Raw genomic sequence first — 20484 nt, forward strand, 5'->3', positions numbered from 1 at the left:
AACCAGCACTGGCCTAAGCTATTACACGGTTACTCCATTTTCAGATCATTCCAAGTTCCCATTGGCAACGACAGGCTCATTTCCCTCTCCCTTAGAACCGTGGTTCCTAACACTTCTGGGGAACAGGGAGCCCTCTGAGAATCTGACCTTTGATCTCTCTCCCCCTAATATGCAAAGAAGCACATGAACGCAACATCTTGCACATAAGCGTTCTGCGTATATCCACAAGAGGTTCAAAGACTAACATCCACCTTAAAGACCCTGCCTCAGTCTATCTCCCTTGGAGCCCACAGTCCCCAGCACCGGTGAGATAGAAACTGTTGCCCAAGAGGTTAGAATTGTTTCTCACGGAGAAGGGGAGGGGAGCGGAGGGCTGGCGGCACAGCCATCGGCAACGGGCAGGGTGAGGGCTGCCAGGGCCTCCCTGCATCGGGGAGGACACTGAGCCAACCTGGAAGACCACTTATCGATCTGGAGGCTTAGATTCAGACTTAGACTCAGGTGCTTGCAACCCCCCCTCCCTGGGAGTCTTCAAATTAAGACCAATGGTTTATTCTAGAACAGCTAAACAAGAAGAGCCCACCCCATGGCCAGGGTCTGCCGGACCCCCTGCTCTCCACCGCTGTCACCATAAACATTTCTCCTTTCCTTTCTTCCCCTTGTTACCACACCTCTTCCCTTCCCTTTCCTGATAGTCCTCCCCACCCTCCTCTCTTTTGTTCCTCTCCCCTGGCTCTGCCTTAGTCCAGCCAATGGCATTACCAGATTCCAAACAGAGGCACTGGGGGCTTCTCAACCCTTGAGTTGGATGCTATTGAACCTGGAAGCAGCCAGATGGAGGATATGACCTCATAAGGAAGGCCTCTTGGCTCCCAAATCACAGAAACCTAGGATTTCTAGAAAACTGATCATACCAACACTAGGAGTACCATTTTGGAGTGGAATGGAGCCACTGAGAACTAACGGTCCTTGATTTCACTAAATCCGTAAGATGTGGTGAAGTGCCTGGGCCCACCACTTCCTCCAACGTTCTCCTCACCTTGTAGGATGGGGTCTCTGTGCCCGGATTCTCGACCTGCACAACAATGTAGGCATGTAAGAAGTTGGAGGCAATCATATCTGGGACAAACGGTGTGTTTTCTTCTTGGAAGATGATGGCCACAATGTCATTCCCAATGTGTCTCTTTCTCTGGAGCTAAACAGAAAAGTGTTCCATTGTTATAAGCCAGCAAGGAATATCCTGAAAACAGGATAGATCTATCTAGGAAATTCCTCATTATTCTATCTTTATATATAAATCCTGAAACTCTGAGACCTACCTCTCCAGGGGCTTTTTTTTCAATCTTTAGAAGCCACCAAAAAGAAAAACTGGGGGAGACACCTAAGATATTAGGTAGAGGCTAGCAAGCATATCTTACTGAGCTCCAAAGCATGCAGAGCCCTGACTTGGGGCTCGTGGAGGATGGTTAAAAGGTGAGGGGCAACTCCCCCTAAGGTCAGGAACAAGGCAGGGATGTCTACTCTCGCCACTGTTATTCAGCATGGTATTGGAAGTCTTAGCCTCTGCAATCAGACAACACAAAGAAATAAAAGGCATCCAAATCGGCCAGGAGGAGGTCAAACTTTCACTCTTCACAGATGACATGATACTCTACATGGAAAACCCAAAAGATTCCACCAAAAAACTGCTGGAACTGATTCATAAATTCAGGAAAGTTGCAGGATATAAAATCAGTGCACAGATATCGGCTGCATTTCTATACACCAACCATGAAGCGACAGAACGAGAAATCAAGGAATCGATCCGATTTACAGTTGCACCAAAAACCACAAAATACCTAGGAATAAATCTAACCAAAGAGGTAAAAAATCTATACACTGAAAACTATAGAAAGCTGATGAAAGAAATTGAAGAAGATACAAAGAAATGGAAGAAGATTCCATGCTCCTGGATGGGAAGAACAAATTTTACTAAAATGTCAATGGGGGCGCCTGGGTGGCGCAGTCGGTTAAGCGTCCGACTTCAGCCAGGTCACGATCTCGCGGTCCGTGAGTTCAAGCCCCGCGTCAGGCTCTGGGCTGATGGCTCAGAGCCTGGAGCCTGTTTCCGATTCTGTGTCTCCCTCTCTCTCTGCCCCTCCCCCGTTCATGCTCTGTCTCTCTCTGTCCCAAAAATAAATAAATAAACGTTGAAAAAAATAATAATAAAATGTCTATACTACCCAAAGCAATCTACATATTCAATGCGATCCTATCAAAGTAACACCAGCATTCTTCATAGAGCTAGAACAAACAATCCCAAAATTTGTATGGAACCAGAAAAGACCCCGAATAGCCAAAGCAATCTTGAAAAAGAAAACCAAAGCAGGAGGCATCACAATCCCAGACTTCAAGCTATACTAAAAAGCTGTAATCATCAAGACAGTATGGTACTGGCACAAGAACAGACACTCAGATCAATGGAACAGAATAGAGAACCCAGAAATGGACCCACAAACGTATGGCCAACTCATCTTTGACAAAGCAGGAAAGAATATCCAATGGAATAAAGACAGTCTCTTCAGCAAGTGGTGCTGGGAAAACTGGACAGCAACATGCAGAAGAATGAACCTGGACCACTTTCTTACACCATACACAAAAATAAACTCAAAGTGGATGAAAGACCTCAATGTAAGACAGGAAGCCATCAAAATCCTCAAGGAGAAAGCAGGCAAAAACCTCTTTGATCTTGTCTGCAGCAATTTCTTACTCAACACGTCTCCAGAGACAAGGGAAACAAAAGCAAAAATGAACTACTGGGACCTCATCAAAATAAAAAGCTTCTGCACAGCAAAGGAAACAATCAGCAAAACTAAAAGGCAACCGATAGAATGGGAGAAGATATTTGCAAATGACATATCAGATAAAGGGTTATATCCAAAATCTACAAAGAACTTATCAAACTCAACAGCCAAAAAAACAAATAATCCAGTGAAGAAATGGGCAAAAGACATGAATTAGACAGTTCTCCAAAGAAGACATCCAGATGGCCAACAGACACATGAAAAAATGCTCAATATCACTCATCATCAGGGAAATACAAATCAAAACCACAATGAGATACCACCTTACACCTGTCAGAATGGCTAACATTAACAACTCAGGCAACAACAGACGTTGGAGAAGATGTGGAGAAAGGGCAATACTTTTGCATTGTTGGTGGGAATGCGAACTGGTGCAACCACTCTGGAAAACAGTTTGGAGGTTCCTCAAAAAATTAAAAATAGAACTACCCTAGACCCAGCAATTGCACCACTAGGTATTTATCAAAGGGATACAGGTGTGCTGTTTTGAAGGGACACATGCACTCCCATGTTTATAGCAGCACTATTAATAATAGCCAAAGTATGGAAAGCGCAAATGTCCATTGATGGATGAATGGATAAAGAAAATGTGGTATATATATATATATATATATATATATATATATATATACACACACACACACACACACACACACACACACACACACACATACACACACACAATGAAGTATTACTCAGCAATCAAAAAGAATGAAATCTTGCCATTTGCAACTATGTGGATGGAACTGGAGGGTATTATGCTCAGTAAAATTAGTCAGAGAAAGACAAAAATCATATGACTTCACTCATATGAGGACTTTAAGAGACAAAACAAATGAACACAAGGGAAGGGAAACAAAAATAATATAAAAACAGGGAGAGGGACAAAACAAAAGAGACTCATAAATATGGAGAACAAACTGAGGGTTGCTGGAGGGGTTGTGGGAGGGGGGATGGACTAAATGGGTAAGGGGCATTAAGGAATCTACTGAAATCATTGCTTCACTATATACTAATTTGGATATAAATTTTAAAAAATAAAAAATAAATCAAAAAGAAAAAAAAAAGGTGAGGGATGAGTTTTGCTGGTAAAGCCTGTAACTGATCCAGAAGACACACAAACTCAGATGAAGCTACCTGAGGACAGTAACAAAGGCACCAGCCAGCATGTGCTAAATCAGCTGCCACACACGAAGTGTCCAGCATTATGGAGGCAGAGAGGAGAATAAAATCAGAGGCCTTATGCTAATCTGAGAAGGCTTCCTGGAAGAGGAGGTGGGGGGAAGACAGTGCTTGACAGAAATGTGGATGAGCAGGGATTAGCGGACGGATCATTCTATAGCAGAGGGAAGGAGAGCCATGCTCAGAGAAGGAGGGCAACCTGGCTCGGCAGAGGTCATGGGCAAACAACCCTGATTCAGAGTCCCAAACTGTGCCAGGTGCTTTCACAGGTGATCTCAATCACTGAGCACCTGTGTGTGAGGACCATGCTGGGCTGTTCACACACGATTTCAACAGTTAGGGCCCTCCTGTACGCTAAGTTCTGGCTAGGCGCTTACCTACACATTTGTTCCTTTATTAAGCACTTACTGAATGCAGGCCCTATGTTCCACATTGAATTTCTCATTTACTATAAACTGAACCCGTGCTGGGTACTTTTACACAAATTGCCTCACGTATTCCACCCACTGCCTCCCATTTCTTGGGAAGAGAAAATTAATACTTATTTAGTCCTTGCAGAAGGCTCTGTGTACTTCCCACTGAATACAGGTGAGACTGAAAGAGAGCCCCAGGCTGGGGCAGGGCATGAGGAGGCCATGAGGGAACAGAGACTAAGGTAAAAATGTGGAGAGAAAACCTACTTTGGATTCAAAAGGAATCCTGCTCCCATTTGTTTCTGGAACATTCAGTGGTTATTTTAGAGCCAAATCACAGTCTCGTTTGCCAATTTCCCTTTTTCCTAAGAAGCCAGGCACTATGTTTACAGTACTACATCTGTGCTCCCTCCTCAGCTCCCTGCTCAGAAAGGAATGGGTCAGAGTCTGGTGAAGAGCCTACCTCCCTTTCTGATTTTCCTGGAGACTGAAAAGGCATAAAGAGTGGAAAGGGGCAGATGGCGCAACGGCCAGGCCTCGGCTGCTGGTCTCAGGGCCCATCAGAAGCCACAAATGAGAGAGAAGACGGGAAGACACTGGAGGCAGAAGTCTCACCCCGGTTCAGGTAAAGGCCGAATTCCTGCCCACAGGCAGGAGACGAGGCCGTGAGACTAGAAAGGCTGGAAGGCGGGGGGGTGTCTCAGGCAATGAGCACCTTGCCATCCATCACTGGGGCAGGAAGAAGGACAAACAGCCCAGTGGCCTGCAGACTGGACAGCTGTCAGGAAGGTAGCCTGCCACAAGCCAGGCAGCATACTAAGCGCTATGCTCCGAACCTTCTGTGATGCCCGCAACAAGCCCCTGATTTAGGTGGTATCATCCCCGTTTTACAGCTGAGGACCACGAGGTCACCAGGTTACCCAGCTTGCCTGGAATCACACACCCCTAAGTGGCAGGGCTGGCGTCAAGCTGCTATCTGCAAACTCCATCGGGTACTGTTCGCGAGCACCCTACGCGAGCAGGGCACTTGGGCTCTGCTCCCAGCTCCGCCCCTCATCAAGCAGGACATGGTCTTTTAACCACGCGGAGCTGCAGGTGCCCCAGCGGTCAAAGTGGTGGGGAGATAACACGATGGAACAGACTTCCATGAGAACAGCTAAACAAGCCTCTGGATTAAGAAAATGGGGAGGGGACCGCAGTCCCTCAAGTATCTAAGACCAGAAGCAGGCTTTCACCTCACATGCCCCATGCTCCCGAAGCCCTCTGGAACCAGGTTACCTGCTGGGCGTCTCCCTCAGTAAACGGCAGCTTTGTGGAGACGTGAAACATGATCTCCCTGTCCCGGAATATCGTGTATACCGATTCCACCCCCGTCTGTCCGTGGGTCACATCCAGGCCGCCTCGGAAACTGTCAGGAAAACAGGGCAAGAGCACAGGGTGAGGACAAGTGGGCTTCTTGGTACAACCTCCCCTGAGGATATGGGGGGTAGGAGAATGAATGAGAAGACATGTGAGAGTGAGGGCACAGAGAGAATGATATGGGCATCGCAGGGAGCTCTGTGCTTCTGGGCAGACGAGTCCTAAAGTTTTAACCGTAGGTCAGTCTATTATTGAAAACAAAGGCAGAACATCCATATGGTCACATAGGAAGGGAGGCTGCCCATCCACAATCCCAAGACAAATGTCATCCAGGTGCCAGTGGCCCTCAAGGCTGTGCATAAGCCTTTCTTCCCTGCAAGGCATGTCCAAAGTCTTCAGCACAGAGCCAGGGCAACCAGCCATCCTATTGGAAGCATCCAGAGTGAGCCTGAAGAGATGACAGATGCTGGATTCCTAACTAGCCAGCGCCTGATGTGGGGACCCAGAGAAGCAGCACCCAACCTAGAGGTGTCCGAGGAGCCCCTCTCTGCTTATCTCCTCAAGGCAGGGATGAAAAATACTAAGGAACTTATATCACCATATATTGTATGATTCCATTTATATAACAGCTTCCAGGAACTGCCCCTTCTTCCTTTACAGACATGTGGCTTCTAGCCATGGATCATATTCTTCAGCAAGGAGAGGAAGATGTAGGTTCCTTTAAGAAAATGAAATAAAACAGACCCTGGATGTCAGTCCCCACAAGCGCTGTAATACAAACCAGAAAATGTGCTCAGCCTGGCATGGAGGAAAGCTCACCAGGCCAGGAGTCCGGCTCTCCAGGTTCTAAACCTTCTTCGGCCACCAAGTCAGCACATGATCTTGGGCACACCACTTAATCTGGCTAGGTCTCAGTTTCCTTTCTCTATACAATAAGGGGACAGAAGTACATGATCTCTAGGGTCCTTTCTGGCTTTAATACACTTTATTTCATCTATTCTAAAATATTTTTGTAATGCTTGTTTACTTTTGAGACAGAGTGAGACAGAGCATGAGCGGGGGAGGGGCAGAGACAGAGAGGGAGACACGGAACGCAAAGCAGGCTCCAGGCTCCAAGCTGTTAGCGCAGAGCCTGACGCGGGGCTTGAACCCACAAAGCACAGGATCATGACCTGAGCCGAAGTCGGACGCTTAATCGACTGAACCACCCAGGCACCCCTATTTCGTCTATTCTAAAGCACACATTTTTTCATATCTTAACATCTCTGAAAATCAGGATGCATCTTGCAATGATGGCATCTCAGAGTCAATGGAAGGTGGCATAAAAAGTGCTTCACACACTGTTATCCATTTTAATCCCTTAACAACCTGGTGGGGTCAGTACTATCTTTATCTCCCTTTTACAGATGAGGAAACCGAGGCTTCTGGAGGTTATTAGCTTATTCAAAGTCACAGAGCCAATAAGTGGCGGAGGTGGGATTTTAACTCATGTGTGATTGACTCCAGATGGCAGTGATGACCTTGCAGGGGGAGTAAGACAGAGGAAGAGGGGCGAGAAGAAGATGGAAGAGGAGGAGAGAAGGGGGCGGAGGAAAAAAGTGATTACTGAACACCTGCTACACACCGGGCCCAGAGCTGTGTGCTTTCACACATGTTAGAGGAGATCCTGTTAATTTGGCTGCTGACGTGGGGAATTCTTGGGGCTCAGCCATGTGCCAGCCACGAAGCATAGAACAGGAGGGCCAGGCCTGAAGACCCTTCTCAAACGTTGCCTTTGTCAAGGAAGATCAAGGGCCAGAGTTTTCCAAGCAATAGCCCCAGTATTCTTTCTGTCCACTTGCAGAACCAGAGACGGTTGCATGGAGTCTTGCCAGGGAGATTACCGTATTTCTACCAACTCTTAATTATCCAACCTTTTTAAACATTATCTGAAATGGGCCACTTCTCCCCAAATTACACAGGGCCCTCTTTCCTGAGGCTCATCAGGCCTCCAGAAGACCTGGCAGGTGAGTGACAGGGTAGGTGGATTCATTTCCCTCTTGGTCAGAGCCAAATGTAATTAGGAGGACAAATCTGAGGCTGGAGCTGTTTCATCATTTATCAGAAGGCCAATGTCAGTGCCTCTCAGACAACATGCCTTTCTGGATTATCCCCCACATCATCCGTTTCCTCAGGAATGCAGATGATCATTGATCACTCGCTGAAAAATAATCCCACGTCTCTAGTGTATGTTTTTACCTCTCACATACCCTCTGAGACTCAGCGGTCTCCCCTCTCCCTTCCTCTAAGGTGTCATCAGTGGAGGCAGAGCCATCACTTGGCCAAAACCCACCCTTTGAAGTCCTGCAGTGTGATCGTGTCCCCCAGCAGGTCCAAGAACTCCTTGAAAGCTGGGCTCTCCTCATTGTTCCCAAATAGCTCCTCCTCCAGGGTCTGAAAGAGAAACAGAATCAGCTGTAAGAGTTTAGAAAAGGCCTTCTTGATACCTCTGATGCTTCTTGATGCCAAAGGACAGAATGTGGCTGTCCAGCTACCTGGTCCTTTTCTTCCTTCCTCCCCATCCCCCCACATTCGCCAACAAGTGGGTCTGCTTGACTGGAGGAAGGACAAATAAAGGCTCAATCAACAGAGCTGGATTCTCGGGGCTGGTGGTTGACGTCTCTCTATTTCAACAAATGCTGCTGGTCAGTATAAAAGGCAACGCTGAAGCAAAGAATTCTTAGAGTTGATACCAAAAGCCAATCCGTAAGTTAAAAATTAATGGTTGGACTTCTAACAGAGGACTAGTATCTAGAATATACAAAGAACTCTCAAAACTCAGCAGTAATCAAAGTTATAGTGGGATACCACTTCACACCCACTGGATGGCTCTCATCAAAAAGAAAGACAAGAAATGTTGGCGAGGACATAGAAAAATCAGAAGCCTCATACACTGCTGGTGGGAATGTAACATGGTGCTGTCTCTCTGGAAAACAGTCGGGCAGTTCTTCAAAAAGCTAAGCATAGAGTTACCATATGGCCCAGCAATTCTACTCCTAAGAATATATCCAAGAAAAATGAAAACATAAGTCCACACAAAAACTTGTACATGGATGTTAATAGCAGCATTCTTCGTAATAGCCCAAAAGTGGGAACAACCAAAATGTCCATCGGCGGACAAACGGATATACGAAATGTGGTATGTCCATACAATAACACATAATTTTGTCAAAGGAGTGCAGTACTGGATGCAAAACATGGATGAACTCTGAAAACATGTTAAGCAAAAGAAACTAGACATAAAAGGCCTCATGTTATGATTCCATTTACATGAAGTGTCCAGAACAGGCAAATCCCTCGAGGCAGAAAGGAGCTTCGTGGTGAGAGGAGCTGGAGAGAATGGGGAAAGAGTGACTGCTAATGGGCATGGAGTTTCTCTGGGGATTAATGAAAATTTTCTGGAGTTAGATAGTGGTGATGGTTTCACAAGCACGTGAATATACTCGAAACCACTTTATTGAGAATTCTCAAACCACTGTGAACGGTATTGTGAGTTATACCTCAGTAAAGCTGTTATAAAAAGTTTTTGAACAGTAAAATAATTAATAATAGTAATAACAATAATAATCCAATCAGGAAATGGTCAAAAGAGGGATGCCTAGCTGGCTCAGTTGGTAGAGCATGAGACTCTTGATCTCAGGGTTGTGAGTTTGAGTCCCATGTTAGGTGTAAAGATTACTCAAAAATAAAACCTTTATAGGGGCGCTTGGGTGGCTCAGTCAGTTAAGCCTCCAACTTCAGCTCAGGACACGATCTTGTGGTTCATGGGTTCAAGCCCCGCGTTGGGCTCTGTGCCGACAGCTCAGAGCCTGGAACCTGCTTCGGATTCTGTGTCTCCCTCTCTCTCTGCTCTTCCCTCGCATGTGCTCTGTCTCTCTCTCTCAAAAATAAACATTAAAAAAATTTTTTTAAATAAAACCTTTATGAAAAAAAAGAAAAAGAAAAAGAAAATGGTGAAAAGACGTAAACAGTCATTTCGCCCAAAGAGATATACACAGATGGCAAATAAGCACATGAAAAGATGTTCAACACCATTAGCCGCCATTAGGGAAATGCAAATTAAAACCATTATGAGATATCACTACACATCTATCAGAATGGCTAAAATTAAAAAATAGTAACAACACCAAATGCTGGTAAGGAGGTAGAGGAAAGGGGTGACTCATACATTGCTGGTAGGAATGCAGACTGGAACCACCACTCTAGAAAACAGTTTGGCAGCTTCTTACAAAACTGAATGTGTAATCACCATATAACCCAGCATATGCTCCTAAGCATTACCCCAGAGAAATGAAAAATTTATGTTCACACAAAAACCTGTATACAAATGTTCATAGCAGCTTTATCCATAATAGCCTCAAACTGGAAAGCACCCAGCTATCCCTCAAAGGGTGAACAGTTAAACAGACTGTGGTATATTTATACCATGGAATACTATTCGGCCATGAAAAGAAATAAACACTATTGATACACTTAAGGATTTGGATGAATCTCACTGAGGGAAAAAAAGCCAATCCCCAAAGGTTATATATTATATGATTCCATTTATATAACATTTGTGAAATGACAAAGTTTTAGAAATTGGAGAATAGATTAGTGGTTGCCAGGGGTTGAGGACTGGAGGTTGGAAGGGATCATGGAGGCGAAAGGGGGGCTGGCAGGGTTATGAAGGGGTCACACAGGAATCCTGTGTTGGTGGACTTCTCCTGTACCTTGACCGTGAAGCCTACACACATGATAAAATTATATACAACAGGGGCGCCTGGGTGGCTCAGGTGGTTAAGCATTCAACTTGGGCTCAGGTCATGATCTCACCTTCTGTGAGTTTGAATCCCGTGCCAGGCTCTATGCTGACAACTCAGAGCCTGGAGCCTGCTTCAGATTCTGTGTCTCCCTCTCTCTGCCCCTTCCCCACTCGCATGGTCTCTCTCTCTCTCCCTTCCTCTATCTCTCTCTCTCTCTCTCTCAAAAATAAATAAACATTAAAAAAATTATACACAACAAAATACACACACACACACACACACACACACACACACACACCCCACAGATGGTCACACGTAAAACTGTGGAAGTCTAGACAAGGTCTGAGGACTGTATCAATGTCAGTATCCTGGCTGTAATATTACACTACAGTTTTATGAGACATTACCTTTGGGGAAAACTGAGCAGAGATACACAAGAGCTCTCTGTATTATTTCTTAGAACTGCACGTCAATCTACATATAGCTAGAAATTAAAAGTTTAATGATTTTTAAAAAATAGAAAGCAAAGCTACAAACAGTAGTAAAGCCCTGTACTTATGACAGGCATAAGACACCACATGGCCCTGCCTGACAGACAGGCTCTGCCCACCGTGGCGGGATCGGCAAACAGCTGACGTTCTGCAAACGTCCACGGACAGCAATGAACAGCTGCAGAGGATACGAGGAAACTCTAGTACACACAACCACTTCAAGGAGAAAGTCTCTAATAGGTGATCCTTCCGCACCTCCTCAACACCTGCTTTATAACAAAAAAGAGCAGACCTCAGGTTCTATGCCCTCAATAAGCAACAGAATCTAGCTAGATTTTAATAACTCTGTTTTAACAATTCTGTATTTCTTTTTAGAACTACCTTCATTTCATGCAAGGGATACCGATTTTCTAATTAGAGTAGTTTCCTTTAAACAAGAAAGACATTTAAGGTGAAAAAAAAAACTTTTTAAAGAAAATGTTAAGTAGTTAATAGTATAGGCGTGAAAAAAGGATAACCGAGGCATATGGTAGACAATACGATCTTGAATGTCATTTATGAATGTCTGAAGCTGGGGAAATACCGCTCTCTAGCAGGGGTCAGCAAACTACGGCCTCTGGGCCATGTCCAGCTTGCTGCCTGTTTTTATAAATAAAGTTTTACTGGAACACAGCCAGGACAATTCATTTAGTTTTGTCGATGGTTGCTTTTGCACTACAAAGGCAGGACTGGGTAGTTGCAACAGAGATAGTATGGCTCATGAAGTCTAAAACATTAACTATCCGGCCCTTTACAGAAAGTGTGCTGACCCCTGATCTATACAGCATGCCGCCAAGGCATCAAACTCTGACTCAGCATGCTGTTTACCCCTCATCCTGAGGCCAGAATGTGGGAGAAGAGCCGCTTCCAGGCAATAGACATCTCGTACTGGAAAACAATCCAGCTTATGTACTTGGGGGATGCACCTCTCTCTAGGATTTACAGGTAGCCTGGTATTAGCATTGTCTTCATTTTTACCCTGGCTGTGAGTTTGACCATGCACTCAGGGAGGGGGTGTTAGTCATCACCATATCCCCCAATGCACTTAGCACAGTGCCAGACAGACGGGAGAATCAGATGGGACTTACTTATATCCTAAGAACAGCACAGAGCTATCGTGCAACAAATGTTTGTACTAACTGCCCTGCAAATATAGGTTTGCAAAACAACTTTTTAAAAAGTCTTAAAAAAAAAAAAAAGACTTTTATCTCCCCACATGCCTCCACCTTGGCTCAGCAGCATCAGGTAAATAAACAATATACAGACTCCTTCTCAGAGGTGGATGGTTAATGTTCAGTAATTATAATTTTGCTGGAACACTGGATTGTAATCACCCGATGAGATCTGCTATGGTAAATTTCACAAGTGAAGAACTTTAATTGGGGGGGGGGGGTGTATTAGCAGAGCTGTACAAAATAAATATGCAATATGGAAAAATAATTAGAGCAGCTACCTGAATAATCTCCTTCCAATTATAAGATTCATCTGTGTTGGCCTTTCAGCTCCTAAACTCTTTACTTAATTAGAATGTTTTTAAGCAAACACATGTCTCTCGTGGTCTAATAGCCTCACACAAGGAAGTCAGCTATCATCTAGGCCAGAAAGACATCATCACACACACACACACACACACACACACACACACACACAACAAAAAAACCCCACAGATAATACTGAAAGATACAATCAATGTACCATAAGAGCATCAAAACTTTTGTCCATTATTTCACACAGCAAAAAAGTTATGAGTATTTCTATAAAATCACCATGCTAGGCCCTTAGATGATACCAAGATGAACCTTGGAACCTGTGGAACCTTCTTTCATACAACCTAGGTGAGGAAACACGGGTGTGTTCAAAGACCACTGCTCAGGATGTTAATAAATGTTCACGGTAGACAAGATGGGAAGTTTGTGGTCTTGTGGTCAGATAAGTATGGGAAACACTGAGTTCAACAAATTTATAAAAGCTCTTTACCTTGGGGGTTCTTAGAGCCTGTAAAATGTTCCCACACAACTGCCCCACCCCCACGAGTCATTTGTTCACAGAGTACCTCACCAGGCTAGTGTCTCACGGAACATACTTTGAGAATCGCTCTGATCAACTAACCCCAAGGCAGCATATAAATGCTACAAGAGACCGAGGGGCATGAGCAGTGGTGTACTGATATATTTTTCAATCACCACTTTTCCAGCGAGGGAAAACGGAAGCCCTGGTTTGCCGATTTCCACGGCGTAAATACTTCCACTGCGGTTGATCTCCAGCAACCAGCCTGACATGGCTGAACTCAGAGCGGGAAGAGAGGCACGCCATGCCCCAGCAATCTAAGGAAGTTCCGGGAGAAAAAGCTAACTCCCAGCTGGGAGAAGGACAAGCAAGGAGAAAGCAGCTTGTGTTGATCCGTACCCCCCGACCCAGTCTGATTTTTCTTGTGACAACACAGCCCCCAGTTGAGAGGAGCCGCCAGGAAGAAGTCAAATTTACTGTATGGAAAACTATATTACCGTTTAAAGGATCTGCAGGCCTCCTTGTGAGAAGCAGCCCGCCTTGGCGATTCTGTCACCTCCAGCCTAATTCCTATGTGAAAGGTGGCTGCTGTATCCGGCACGTGTAAGACCCTGCCGCAGGGCTCCTGTGCCTGGGGGAGGCGAAGCGTCCCCAGGGAGAATCGACGCCATATGGCGACCAGTACAGATGTGTGGTGCTTACCTGCCTGGCTTTTTGATAAATGACCCCAAATTTGAATGTGTTGTTGACATCGTGCTCATCATAGGACACAATCATTTGGGAGGCCTGGGAAAATGTGGGGAGAAAAAAATCAGATTGTTTATTAACTTGGACGCAAACAGATGGGGAAACACCCATTTTGGTGGAGAATACGCCCCCCAGTGTGAGACATCCGTGAATATGGAGGGAGACAAAGGGTGAAGCCAGAAGTTACACCTAGTTCCCAGACCCAGGCTTCCCCCAGCGCGGCCAAACTTCTGGATCACCATTCCATTCCCATCCAGATCTGCAGGCCAAGATCTGGGCACACGGGGAACCCAGCAGGACTCAAGGAACGGGACTTACTCCAGTGCCTTAGCTGTGGTATAAAAAGGGAAGCCAGGACCCCAAAAGTGGTCAGTGAGGAAGACGCTGGCTCTAATTACACCTCTGATCAGCAGTATGATTTTGAGCAAGGCCCTGCTTATGCCTAGACTTCAATCCCTGTTACCCATCAAATGAAAGGCCTCTAAGGAGGAACATACAGCCCTATTACAATCTGCAAAGAGTGGGGAAAAATTTTTAAAAAAGAACCCCAAGCATTGGTTCTATTTAATTTTCTGTTTTGCTTCAGAGTTGGTATCCAGGGCTCAGAAGCACGAAACTCTAGATCTTGAACCCGCTGCTTTTACCTGTATAGCCCTGAGCATGCCACTTTACTTCTCTGGGCCTCAGTTTCCTCATCCATTAAATGGAGACGTGTGGTTGTTAAGATTCAATCAGACCGAGCACATAAAGTGCTGAGCACAGAGCAGCTATCATCATCACCATCAACGTAATCCTCCAGAAAGATTAGAGCTGAACCAGCTTCTTAGGAAAGGGGAGATCTGGGTGTTACTGGGATAGTTACTGGGACAGTCCCTGCAGTAAAAAGGAGGGAACTGACCGTGTGTTATACAACAGGAAGAACAAGGCGTGACTGTCGGCTAGCATATGTGAGCCACTGAGGCTCTCAGCTGCCTGAGGAAATGGACACTTCACAGCTCCCCGTGGAATAGCACTGCTGCTGCCCAAGCCCAGAGGGGGACCCCACTCCCACATGGAATGAGTCAAAGGTGAAGAGCAGCTGTCCTGCCAGGGAAGAGGCATCCAGCCATGGAGACCTTCCAAGGAACATTCTCAACCCTGTGGATTTTAAAACCTTGCACACATCTCGGCCAGATGAACACCGCAGCTGGACCAAGCAGCGCTTCAAATATAGAAAACACGAAAATACAGCGGCTCTTCCATGATCACCAGAGCTGGAGGCTTTCCAAGTTACAGAGAGACCCGTGCACATGAGCGTCGCTGGGTTCTCTCAGTGGATAGGATTTGATGACAAAAATTGCCAAACTTGTGGTTAAGCTAGGCCTTTAGGATGGGGCTTTAATGTGTGGTTAAACCTCACTAATTCAGCTTTAATTACGAGAGGGAGGGCACTCGGAGCGACAGAGTTCAGTGGAGGGCACTGTTAAGTGCCTGCAGATGCTCAGGCTAACAAGAGGTGTCTGAGAGAAGGGCTCTGGCACATTCTCTGGGCAGGAGAGGACCCTGTCATTAACTCAGCCACTGCACAGGGATAAATGGTGTCAAGCCCAACCGTGAACATTCAAGGCGTTTGTTCCAGGGCGTTCTGGAGGTCTCAGCCAGGACAGGGCCTCTCTTCCCCGCCAAACATCTCACCTCATGGTCCCTAGCTATCAGAAGTGGGACTCGGGGAATGGACTGAACCAGCCTCAGCAAGCCTCAGCTGCCCCGGTGTCAGCACTCACTGCACAGCTCTGTTTCCACTCCCGGGCCCTGCAGGCTCGTGAGGAGGCGCTCAGTACACTGGCTCTCTTCCTGTGGCCAATTTAAAGCAATTCACTGTGCGTGAGTGATTTAAGTCCTGTCATGCCATAATTGTTCTTGAGTGGATTTGTTGGTTTGTTAAGTTATTATTGCTCCTCTGCCCACTCCCACCCCCACATCATAACTGGGGTCAAGATCGGGCCAATCCTAAGGAAACTGATAACAGAGAACCAGCCAGTCTATTAACTAGGGCCGGGCAGGAGCTTGTAAGGCCTCAGAGCTGCAGTAACACTGGCAATGGGGAGCCATGATCTGGCCTTTTATTTCTCAGTGGGGTTCTGCCATCTGCCACCCTCAACCTCCATGATGGCAGACCAGACCTGTGCTAGCCCTCTAGCTATAGGTAGAATCACTTCCCACCTCAGTACTGGTCCCAAGGAAATAGGACCAGAGTAATGTGGAGAGGCCTATCACTCCACAATAGACGGGGACCAATTCAGGTGGGTCTTTACCCGGGCATGCCTGAGGACTGGTTCCCAGTGGACCAGTTTGCAAAGCAGTGAGCAGGGAGAGAGGGAGACATGGAGGTTTATTGGAAAACCCCCAACAAAACCCCACCAACACGCAGAGAACATCCCACAGAGCCACAGGTGTGAAAGTCTGTTCCAAGCTCTAGAGCCCTGGGTAGGGGGAGGAGGTGAAGATCCTCACCTTGGGGTACAGGACAGCGTTGAATTTCAGCCCCACTGCGTCATCACAGAAAGCCTAAGCAGGAAGAGAGAGACACACAGTTCAGGGGCCGCTTCCACTGAAAACATGTGGGTTCCTCCGCCCACCAAGAGGAAGGGCACAAGAGGGCAGGACCTGCAGGGTCAGAAGGCCTGGAGTTGAGTCCTGGTTCTGCTCCCTAACGTGTGGCCAGGAAACTTGACTAGCCTTCCTGAGGTTTCCCGGGGAAGTGAGGCCACAGAAGGCATTCGGCACAATTCTGCCTGGCATTCCCACTCTCATCGGGTGGGTCCAACCCAACCCAACCCAATTGGCCATCCTCCTCACTCCACTTCGCTGACTCAGTTCTCAAGTTCCCAGTATTCCAGAATAGTGACATGGGCCCCGCCACCAGCTGATTAACAGCTCCTTCCTTGAGGGTGTCCTCTATCTGCACCAATAGCCTGGCTATCCTCCAGCCCATCTCTCCTCTTCTGGGAGGGCTACCTGGCCACCCCACCCCTTCCTCCTCTCAAGTCCTACAGCACTCTCCATAGCCAGTCCTGTCTTCCCACTTCTCTGGTCCCCTGAACTGGCTGTGAACTTGGGGGCAGAGACCATGAGCAGCATCAGCTGAGAGGATGAGATGGGGAGGTTGCAGGGAAGATGAGGGCATCTGCCAACAGCCTTCCCCACGCCATCCATGCAGTCAAGGGCCAAAGAGTGTAGTGGCCTTCCCCTCTCTAAGGGCAGAGCCCTCTCAGGACAAGCCTGAACCCCCACCCCAGCCCTGGGCTAAAAGAGGAAGCCACCTTCTCACAGGGGTTCGTTTTTACCTTTGCAATCTGAGGGACGCTGGGCAACTTGCTCAGGCCAGCCAAGGGGATCCGCTCATGCACAGTCTTCACTTTGGACCTGCACATGTGAATGAGGGTGAGAAAAATGTCTCCACAAGAAAGGGAGTCCATTAGGAAAGGGGCTTGAGATGGTGCCTGAGATCACACCAGGCCACAAGGTACACTCGCTCGGTGTCTCCCTACAGTCAGACCTGCTGCATTTCACCCAACCCACGAGTTGGGTGCTACACCCAAATGGTGGGGAAATGGAATCTTGTCATTATCCTGGAGGAGGAGGACACTTAAAGAACCTGCCTGAGATACGGGAAATGCAAATAGTCGCCTTCAAATTCACCATGATTTTGGGGGTTGTTGTGGGGCTTGTGTTCTCCCAAAGAACCGGGCACAGCTTCTGGATACACGTGTGCTCTCACATGTGATAAAGCCTCTTATGAAAAGAAAATCTAAGATTTGAAAATCTGGATTTACTCAAAATATAAATGGGATGAAAGTTGCTTTATAAAGGGATTTACCGTAAGACTCTAAATTTAGCCTGTTCCCTGATTCATTTAGCACATTAAGAAAGTGTTGAATTTTACTGAATGCTTTTCTGCATCTGCTGAGACAGTCATATGGTTTTTAATCTGTTAACCCGGTAGATTATATTTCTGTTGAGCCATCTTTTCCTTCCATGGGTAAAACTCACTTGCTTATGATGCATTGTTTTTTTCATATCCTGCTGACTTTAATTTGCTAATATTTTATTGAGAGTTTCACATCAATAGCAACACTGGTTTTTGGTTTTTTTGTTTTTTTTACTTCCCTTCTCAGGTTTTGATATCAAGGGGTTATCCCAGCCTCATAAATTGCTGAGGAGTTTCTGATCCTTGGAAATAGTTTGTATACCATAGGGATTTTCTGTTCCTTAAAGTTTTGCTAAAACTCATCTGTGAAATCTCTGGGCTTGCTGGGTTTTGGTAGGAGGATACTTTTGGCTACCATTCCGTTATTTAACAGTGAATATTTAGGTTTTCCATTCCTGATTGAGTCGATTTTGACAATTTGTGTTTTTCTATATAATTACCCATCCAATGTGGGGTACTGGGTGACTCAGTTGGTTAAGCATCCAACTTCGGCTCAGGTCATGATCTTGTGGTTCGTGAGCTCAAGCCCCACATCAGGCTCTCTGCTGTCAGTGCAGAACCTGCTTCGGATCCTCAGCCCCTCTCCCTCGCTCTCCCTCTCTCTCTCTCTCTCTGTGCCCCTCCCCTTGCCCATGCTCTCTCCAAAATAAACACTTAAAAAATAAATTATCCATCCAATGCATTGATATACAGGGGGTTTTGGCATTCTCTTAGAACTTTATCTGTATTGGGGCGCCTGGGTGGCGCAGTCGGTTGGGCGTCCGACTTCAGCCAGGTCACGATCTCGCGGTCCATGAGTTCGAGCCCCGCGTCGGGCTCTGGGCTGATGGCTCAGAGCCTGGAGCCTGTTTCCGATTCTGTGTCTCCCTCTCTCTCTGCCCCTCCCCCGTTCATGCTCTGTCTCTCTCTGTCCCAAAAATAAATAAAAAACGTTGAAAAAAAAGAAAAAAAAATTTAAAGAGAACTTTATCTGTACTGAAAACTGCATCCCTTCCTTCACTGCCGTAACATTGTTTGTATCTTTTCACCCTTAATCAGTCCTTGATGGGGTTAACCGATTTTATTAATCTTTTCAAAGAGACAACTTTGGGGTTTGTTGTCTCTATTCCTTTTTATTGTTGCTTTCTACTTCGCTGAACTTGTTCTTGTCTTTCTTATTTTCTGCCTCCTATTTTCTTGGGTTTTTTTTTTCCCTACTATTCTTTTTCTAACTTCCTGATTTGCATGCCTACAGTTAATCTTTCTTCTTTTTTCACAAATGCAGTTAAAACTATACATCTTTCTCTAAGTACCACTTGAACTGCATCCCGCACATTGATAGGTAGTATTTTCATTGTCATTCAGTTCTAAATATTTTGTCAGTTCTGTTGTGATTTCCTCTTTAGCCCATGAGTTATTTAAAGGATTTTCTTCTTTTTTTTTAACTTTCTAAATGTATGATATTTTCCTTCAGTATTTTAATTGCTGATTTCTAACTTAATTTTCTTATATTCACGGAACATAATCTGTATGTTATTTTAAATTCGTTAACTTGATACACAGACATTTTCCAGGTTCTACATTGGGCTTAAAAACAGTGTTGTTTTTGCTGTTGTGGTTGAATTAGGGAATGTATGTTACAAAATCAGATTTGTTAACTGCATTGTTCAAATCTTCTATATCCTTACAATTGTTGTCTGCTTGGTCCATGGAAGTGTGGAAGATGTTTTACTGAAATTTCCCACTAGAGCTGAACATTTGTTGATTCCTTATATTCCCATCAGTTTTTGCCTTTCTAAATTCAAGACTATATTGCTAAGTACAACTTCATGACTGTTAGATCTTCTGGGTGGACTGTTCTCTTTATCATCATGGGAGCTGAGCCCTCCATGGGTCCAGGAACGGGCATATTTCTCTGCCCAAGTAATGAACAGATTCAGAAACAAAAAAATTAAGGGTAAGGCAGCTGGAAGTCAAAATAACTCCTTTGTTCCTGATAAAGGCCACCCGGCTTAGTGTAAAGATGAAATGAGTCTCCTAAATGACCCCCAGGATTATCCACCAGGTCACAGGCAGTGCTGGGCAAGAGGCAAGCCTCCTCTGTAGGGGCCTGCCCAGGTGGGCCTTTCAGCACAGAGGGGCAGAGGGAGCACCCTGAGGGCAACTAGCTCTGAGCAGGAGAAAAAGGAAAAACCAGGGCTACATACTTCAAGTTCTTGTTCCCAAACTCATCTATCAGAGAAGGCAGAGAGAGCCAGGGATGTTACACAGAAATGTTCCCTCCACACAGCAGGAAACATCAGGACTAGTTACAAAGGAGTACACTCTCTTTATCCCTACCAATGCTTTTTTTTCTGAAACCCTATTTTGTCTGATTTTAATGTTGCTACATCACTTTTCTTGGTTAGTATTTTTCCAGCATATCTTTTTCCATTTCTTTATTTTAAATCTTTCAATATTGCTTTTCTTTAGGTATGTCTCTTATAAGAAAAATATAGCTTGGGGCACCTGGGTGGCTCAGTTGGTTAAGCGCCCAACTCTTGGTATTGGCTCAGATCATGAACTCACAGTTTGTGAGGGTGACCCCATGTCCAGCTCTGCGATGACAGCACAGAGCCTGCTTCGGACTCTCTCTCTCTCCCTCTCACTTTACCCCTTCCCCATTTGCAC

At 45.7% G+C, this 20484-nt stretch overlaps 1 protein-coding gene across 8 annotated transcripts in view; it reads right to left on the reverse strand.

The window, feature by feature from the left end:
• Positions 1-20484, reverse strand: part of RAP1GAP2 (RAP1 GTPase activating protein 2) — a 227885-nt gene that overhangs the window by 27831 nt on the left and 179570 nt on the right. For all 8 annotated transcript variants that reach the window (XR_015243925.1, XM_086686312.1, XM_086686316.1 and 5 more), the window contains 6 exons: positions 17192-17270; positions 16359-16412; positions 13821-13904; positions 8130-8230; positions 5717-5846; positions 1040-1195 (listed from right to left, as the gene is read on the reverse strand). Coding sequence is in view for 7 of the 8 variants with exons in the window: in XM_086686312.1 (XP_086542438.1) it covers positions 1040-1195; positions 5717-5846; positions 8130-8230; positions 13821-13904; positions 16359-16412; positions 17192-17270 (604 nt within the window). In the remaining variant the exon portion in view is untranslated. The remainder of the gene's footprint in view (positions 1-1039; positions 1196-5716; positions 5847-8129; positions 8231-13820; positions 13905-16358; positions 16413-17191; positions 17271-20484) is intronic.

This window comes from Puma concolor, chromosome E1 (assembly GCF_028749965.1).
Source record: "Puma concolor isolate L17-30 chromosome E1, mPumCon1.1.hap2, whole genome shotgun sequence".
In the NCBI taxonomy this organism is placed as follows: domain Eukaryota; kingdom Metazoa; phylum Chordata; class Mammalia; order Carnivora; family Felidae; genus Puma; species Puma concolor.